Genomic DNA, 8,033 nt, shown 5'->3' on the forward strand with positions numbered 1-8,033 from the left:
ACATATTTCTCAAAGTACAATGAATTCCGAAAATGTCGATAAAAATTTCTACTATAAATTCTGATGATATGAATTTTGATAATAATTTCCGAGAAGATCTAACGCTTACGAACTTTGTTCTTCTGATTCTGAAACGCTTCTGGCAATAAGATCGTTGAAGATATTTGAGAGTGTGGAAAACGGTGCCTGCGTTGGCCTACGGCTACATTGGCACTAGCAACTAGGTTTAACTGCTAGTCTCGAGTTAATTTTAACAACAACAACAACAACAAAAACAACAATAACAACTAATTAGAAATAAAAACTAAAGTAAATTATTCTCGAGTGGGATAAAAGTGTAGAGGGGGATTTCCAGTGAGGGTGTCTTCCAGTATATAGTAGGTACACAGTGTTCGGTTCACACCGAAAACACGAAATATCAACATGTGACCAGTTTTCCCAACGAGACAACTCTTCACGCACAGAAAAGTAATGAAGTAAATTTGGCCAAAGTAGAATCTGATTTCTGTATTTGTGGAGGGTGTTCCGTGTTTTTGCCGTCGTACTTTCAAAGTATGTCTCAAATTTTGCTTATTATTGATGGAGAAGAATCTAATATTGGGAATTTCCGCAATCGCTGCGAGTAAACAAGTGTATTTCTGTAAGTAGAGTAGTAAAATAAGAGAAGAAAGAGTAGCCTTCACAGTTGAACGCAAATGTGTTCCACTAATGAATAAAATCTTCGGGAATAAAATCTTGAATAAAATTTTATGTTTTAATTGCATATTTTGATTGCGAGGGAGACGTAAGCATAAAAGCTATGAGAAGAAAATTTTGGTTGTGTAGAAGTCTTGTAGAAAAACTCCGACGGAAAAATGTTAATTTGAGTGTTAGGGCGACAACATGGCGAGGGTCAAGCGTGCATTGAGAATTTCTCGATAGAGAGTCGTAAGAGGGATGTGGGAGCAAGACGGACTCGTAAGAGGGGTCGGAAGACGAGCAAAAAATGAAGAGAGCAAAGAGGAAACGAAGAGGGGATAGTCGATGTTAAATAGATACATAAGAAGGGGTGCAAAACTCTATTAGGTTGGTCCGAAAGTGTTCCACCCAGATTTATGTTTCGATTCTGAATTTCAGAGGTATTGGATTGAAAATTTTTTGGCAATTGAATATGGTGGGATGTTCTTGAAACTTACACCAGAAGGGTCTACTGGGGCGCGCATTTCACTTGTATTCAACCATGACTTCAGTGAATCAAAGTCAGATTCGAACCATCGTGTGCTACGAATTCCTGCAAGGGCACAACGCATGTGACGCCACCGTTCATATTTGCGCTGCGTTCAAGAGAGATGTAGTATCCCGTTGAACTATTGCTCGTCTGTTCCAACTGTTCGAGTGAGGATTCATGGAAGTGGTTGGAGATATTGTTATTCGATGAAAATTTGTCTATGGATGGATACACATGCCCAAGCGAACCGACGAAAGCGGCAGCACCGCCCGCGCGGTTGTGAACTCTGCGCGTAGCCTTAGGTCCACAACGAAAAAACACCCCACAACCGTAGCACCAAGGTGACACCCGGGAAATCATTTAAATAGCGTGAGATAGTACGGTAGAAGTAGAAGGCACTCATCGTTCATTTCTATTCTACTTATCCTTTCTGGGCTCAGCATCAATTCCCAGTCTAGTTCTCCCCGTATATCGAGAGCTAACAAATGTGATAATTCCCTGTTGCTTCTTTTAGTTCACGTATGTGTTAGAGGTCTGATTCTTTCAAAATTTCGAGTGATTAGTCATGAAAATAAAAAGAAAAAAAAGAGTTCAACTTCCTTTTTTCTCAATTTTGAAACAAAATTTTGTAAAAAGTGTATTCGTACAGGGATAGAAGAAGTAGGAATGAAGCGGAACATGAGCGCACTGCTCTCGGCTTCTAGATCCTTCCGTCACATTTCTTTTTACAATTAGTAATTCCTCACAGTCATCACGAGATTATGAGCAGTTGATGGCATTCCACAGGTCACACCAGAAGAATGTAATGTGCGCCTGCGCACCACTCAATTGATTACGTACTTAAGTAAACAGATCTGCTGATGAAGAACACATCAAATGACAAGCAAAGACACAGGTGACGCGCAAATGAAGCACACATGAGCACAAATGGAGCAGAAACGGTAACGGACAAGACAACAACACTAGCAATCCTCCATAAATGGCAACAGTAACGAGGACGAACCACTGAATCACGAACAAGCAATGAGCAGAAAGGCACCAGGATCTTCCAGCGAGTGTTTACACTCGAACTGTGTAGCTGGTAGGTGCTGTTTTCGTCAAATATGTCGTTGTTCGGATTGTCGTTGTCCCGAGTGATACCAGTGCTCGTGTGGAGCATGATTTTCTGACTACAACTCCGGCACAATTGAGCAGCTGGCACAAAAAAGTTGCTACGACTTTCTTGTCCTCGTTCTATGAACGCTACTCTCACCGACATTCATCCGAATAAACGAATTTCCGGGAGTTATCGTTGGTGTTGAAAACAACACTGCGAATTCGCGGCAGTAAATGCGTTGGTGACCACCAATTGGTAATTTAACTCTGACGAAAACCACGAGGAATGTGTTACGGATCTTTGTGCGGCGCAGCCGACCGCTGAAAACACCATCCAAAAAATTTCCATATATGAAGGAACGTCCGAGGACTTGCCGCCTACAAGGAGAAATATCAAAGAATTGATGAGTTGTGTTAACTAACAAGTGAGGAAAACAGAAAGAAGGTGGAGCAGAAGCTTACTTAAGACTGGAAGTAATATAGGGACGAGATGATAGAGAGGAGAAAAAAGATATCGGAATAAAATCCGCAGTCATTACAGGAAGAATTTTTTTTTTGCTGAAGATGAAGTCAGGACTTCTATCAGTTAGGCTTCAGACATCTGGTGACTTTACTACTGCCGTAAAATATTGGAAATTTTCGCACTTTGAATTTCGTTATCAATTTAATTTATTATTCTATAAGACTTTAAAATGTGAAATATAAGTTCCTTTAGCCTGATAATTCCCAATTAATCTTATAGGTCGAGAAAAAGGCTATGGATTATGCGTCAAAGGAAAACTAGCACGAAACTGGCGATGCTGTGATATTCACATGATATGATAGGGTTGGGGATGCAGATTGCAGGTATGAGGGCGATTGCACTCAATTTCGCTCCGTTGTCCTGAAAAGTAACGTGGAAGGCTAGGCTTTTCTGATCGAATTTTCCTACAAAGCGTCTAGGAACGCGACACTTACGTGGCGTAGGCGCTATGTCTGAGAACGAACGGACAATCAGCGGGATACGACGTGTTCTTAATGCTTATTCACCCGCGCTTCATGATTACATTAATTTTATTGTAATGAAGTGTGAAAAAAGAGAAGGAAAGAAGAAAAAAAAACAAGGATAGAGACCAAAAAGGCGAGGAGTATAGAAAAATTTTCTAAGATCTCTTTTATTTTTACAGTCATTCAGAGACCTCGCTGTGATGAGTTTTCAAAGGTGCGATGGAAAACTTGGATGGATTGTGCGAAGCTGGGGAACATGCATTCATATCCGAACGAGCGAAAATTCGTGGTAAAACTTCGCTTCGGAAAAAATTACTATTGAAGCACATTACCGGTAACACCAGGAGCGGTGATATAAAAACTGTTCATATTTTCAACCAATAATTCAAATAAATGAATAAATGCATAAAAAGTGAGATCAAATGCTGAAAATGAGATGCTTCCACCACGAAGTATCATAATGTCGTAGTCTCCTCTCCGGAACTTCCCTGGAACCCGCTATTTAGAAAGCTGTCACCGCTAGCATCTATACATCATTCTTGCATGTTGAGAGCTTCTCTTAAAGGGAAGGATTTGTCAAAAATGAAAAAAAGGCTGCTAGAGAAATTTTTATTCATTTCGCCTAACCACCTAGTCAAGAAATGGAACTGTTATTAGACTTGGAGAACTAATAAATTTTAAATTTTTGGAAGTTTTCTAACAATCTCCGTCGAGAGATCCTGCTTTGAGGGAGGGATGACGATGGAAAAATGGAAGCGCTGAGAATGGTGCGATTGAGAAATGCAGAGAATGAAGAAAGGTAAAATTGAAGAAAGAAAAGATCTTCATGCATTTCATGCTTAAAGGCAGCGAATCACAAAATTGACGATGTTAGGATATGTCGTGGACGATGTGGAAAGCAGTTCGAGAACGTTGCGCGCCTACGAGGGCGACGTGTCGTAGAAATTTCCCACGCCGTCCTTCAGGGCGATTGAGGGGAATTGAGCGTGATCGCATTCCCACTCATAGTCAACACCCTTGAACCTGCATTGTCCATGCAGGATCCCAACACAGTCTTTTTCGTGATCCGCTCCTTCTAGACATTGCACACACTTCTGCAAACCTCTTTCTCCTCATGCTACGCAAGCTCTTCATAGTCTTTATCTCTGTTTTTTTTCCTTACCCTCCTTTCCTCCTCAATGCACTAACCGATTTACTAAGAGCACATTTTGCTACCCCAATTGATCAAACATCGTACGATTAGGGATTAAAATGGATGTTCATTTACTCCTGAAATCTATAAACCTAAAATACTATACCTAACAAATGATATTGTACCAAAGATTTCCTCAGAAGAGTTCTTTAGGAATTTTTGGGTGAAAACATTAAAAAACTGGCGATAAAAAGTACACAACAATAGTAAATAGAGTAAGTGAAATAAAGTATTTACGTAAATAATAAATAAGAGTAAGAAATTAAACAAGTGATACAAAAAATCAAATTATGTAGGTACAGATTAAATAATAAAATAATCTGATAAATTAACAATTCTGCGTCTATTAAGTTCTAGGTGTTCTGGGTGTATTTAAATTGTTTAATCAGTAAATCAGAAAATGGATAACGAAATAAAAAGCTTTTAATTCTGCTTATTTGTTGTACAACGAGTAGGTTTTAACTTTATCACTATATGAAAAAAAAACTTTGAAAACAGTTCAACAGTGTTGAAGCTACGCAGAAATGGTCAATGGGAAATAATAGGAATGGCTTTCATTGAATTTTGTGGGACAGCCATCAGACTTTCTAATTCCTGGATTATGTGGATTGGAAGAAAACAGAAATAAACATGGATCACATGTCACAGCTGTAAAACAAGCCACTAAAAATTGCTTCTTGGTAAATAATGCACTGCTCTGTCATGTTATTGCACACATAATTGGTTCCTCGATAAGTTACGATACAGAATAAGTATATTTTGGGTAAACGTAGTAATTATGTAAATATAATAATAAAGTAAAAAGGATAAAGTTGAATCGCAGTCCAAAAGCCACCTTGTGCCTGCATCTAGGGGACCGACTACCTGTTTCTGTTGTGACAGAACTGAGTCATTCTTCTAACTTACACGTCGGTCTACATCCAAGTGACTGAGAGGTGGTTTACAGGCGCCGTCAACAAGTAGGCCCCACCTACCTACTCCAGGAAAAGACAACGTTCTCCAAAAACTCATGGAACTACAGGTCCACAGCCTGCCCATAGGTTTTAAATTTATATGGAGACCACAATAGTAAGAAAGGCTCTTCTGACTCCACAGGAAAGTCTAATACGGTAGCGCCAGGACGGGGTTGGAAGAGTCATCTAGCGAGACGGAAAAGGACTAAAATGACGATCTGTACTTACAACGCACGTACGCTTGCATCGGTGACAGCCAATGAAGGTATGATGATGTCAGCTAGGATGATTAAGTACGACGTCATCGAACTGACCGAAAGGAGACTACGCCACTCACTAAATAAAGTATATGACATTGGAGAAGAACTGTTCTTAGGAACTTGCGAAAGTAGAGGAGTTGGTGGAGTTCCAACACGAGTATGGCAATGAACATCGACTCTTTTGAACAATTAAGGACCCGAATCGGACGTTTACGGATGAGAAAGATGTGGTTCAAGGCTAGCTTTGACTGTTTTCGTCGTTTACGCTTCAACATTAAGCTACCAAGAGGAAGAAGCCGGAGGTTTCTCTGTGGACCTGAAGGAATTCTACAGAAAAGATCCTACCGTCTACAAGATATAGGAGGCGGTTTCAAAGCCAAAATTGTCCCAAGAAGAAAGAAGAACGACTGAAGAACTTCACCTCAGAAACTAAGGCCCTCAATACAATAAATAGAAAGCAAGGCTTTCCGAGTTTATTATGACGACTGTGACCATCCATGGGAGCTCTCGATTCCAGAAGCCCTCCTTTCTACGCTGGGCGTAGGAGTCACCCGATGAACGGAACCATAAAGAACCAGTTGACCAAATCATCTTCAGTAAAATGTTTTGCATAACGGATGTCGCTGTTGTACTAAAATTTCACACGGGATCAGACCATCGCCTCCTCCGAGGAACATGTTCCTTCGTATGGAGAGAAGAGAAAGTCGTTAAGTTCAGAAAGCGATATCCCAGAACTATCGTTAATTGGGATCTGTTCGCTACAGTAGCTAGGTTTTGGGAAGATTCCGCAATGGGCAATATCGACGAGGAATACAACCGGCTCCAGAACATCTGACAGACCTTCCGCCCGTACTTTTCAACAATTTACAACAATAATTCGACTCAGTTGAGATGGAAGCAGTCACTCCTGGACAACCAGCGTGTATCTACTCAACACATGAATGTACTTGTAGTTGTAGTTGTACTGTACAGTAACTTTACTTAATTTACTTAGGAATTTACAACAATTTCGTCATTTTACACGAATATCATCATCGATGTGAAGAGAGGGGTATGGTAAGGCGACACAATCTTACCCGAAGTATCTACGGCCACTCTCGACAACGCAATGCAAAAGCTGGAATGGGACGACATGAGAGTGAAGATTGATGGTCCGCAGCCACACCATCTGTCCTTTGCTGACGATACCATTCAGAAAACACCTAGCATTAGCCAAGCGGAACGAATGCTGACCAGATTCGACGAAACATGAGGACGCATCAGTATTCAGCTGAATCTGGAAAAGACGATGTTCATGGGAACCGATGGGTCTCGTATGTCCCAATTATGCTCAACAGAACGAACATATCAATCAACGAATGCAGCAGCTATGTATTCCTAGGTCGGGAAAATAACATGATAAATAACCTGACCTCCGAGCTGAGCAGGAGGAAACGAGCAACTCAAGAAGCTTATAAGAGCATCGACGAGTAAAAAAGACCAGGAACACCCGACTCCTTCTTCACCGCTTCAACACCACCGTGTTGAAGAGTTGCTGCTTCTTGCTTCGACCTACGCTTCAGAAACGTGGGACTCGAAAGCAGGAAGAAAATACGGTGAGCATCATTGAACGGTTAATCGAGAGAGTGATGGAAGGAGTATCCCGCTTCACGCAAGCGAGAGACGGGATTCGAAGTTTTGTCCTACGTCAGCGGTCGAAGATTAGGGATGCCGTCGCGTTTGCGAAGGAAAGCAAAATAAGGTGGACCGAACACATGATGCGCTTCAACGACAACTGTTGGCCCAGAGCTGTGAACGGCAGGGTTCCATGCGATATTAAGCGCACTACAGGAGGACTGCCGACTCGATGGTCAGATTTCTTCACGGAGTTCTTCAAAGAAGATTATGATGCTCCCGGTGTGCCACGCAAAAGAGGAACTACCTGGGTACTCTGGCACGATCGGGACAAGTGGAAGAGTTACTGACGCCCGCTTGACCAGTACGAAGAACGACATGAGCCAAAGTAATCGAAGTAATTTACCGCCGAAACGCTGGTCGTGATGTGTGTAGATGCTTTTCAATGACAGAGGAAGAAGGGAAATGGAAATCAGAAATTCTAATGTTCTTTTCTGGTGCTATTCATATCCAATTCCGTGGACATAATGAAAATACGTGAATTGTGAGAGTGAAAGATGGAGGTGTGGATATCAGGAGCTCTGGGGCCTCAGACGACAGAAGAACATTTTGCATTCTAAGGACGTTGCATGACGAGTTGATGAGTATGTGTCCTCTTGAGGTCGTTCGATGTTCGCTGACAACATCCGTAAAGAATTGACGTCAGATCTGACGTGTCGTCAACT

The 8,033-nt window shown here is 41.3% G+C and overlaps 1 protein-coding gene across 1 annotated transcript; it reads left to right on the plus strand.

The window, feature by feature from the left end:
- Positions 1-7,322: 7,322 nt before the first annotated feature.
- RB195_006705 (uncharacterized protein) lies at positions 7,323-7,658 on the plus strand (the record flags this gene model as incomplete). The annotated part of the gene is made up of 1 exon (XM_064179933.1): positions 7,323-7,658. One exon carries the CDS (start codon positions 7,323-7,325, stop codon positions 7,656-7,658), a length of 336 nt encoding a protein of 111 aa, XP_064036849.1.
- Positions 7,659-8,033: the final 375 nt, after the last annotated feature.

This window comes from Necator americanus, chromosome I (genome assembly GCF_031761385.1).
Source record: "Necator americanus strain Aroian chromosome I, whole genome shotgun sequence".
Taxonomy (NCBI): Eukaryota; Metazoa; Nematoda; class Chromadorea; order Rhabditida; family Ancylostomatidae; genus Necator; species Necator americanus.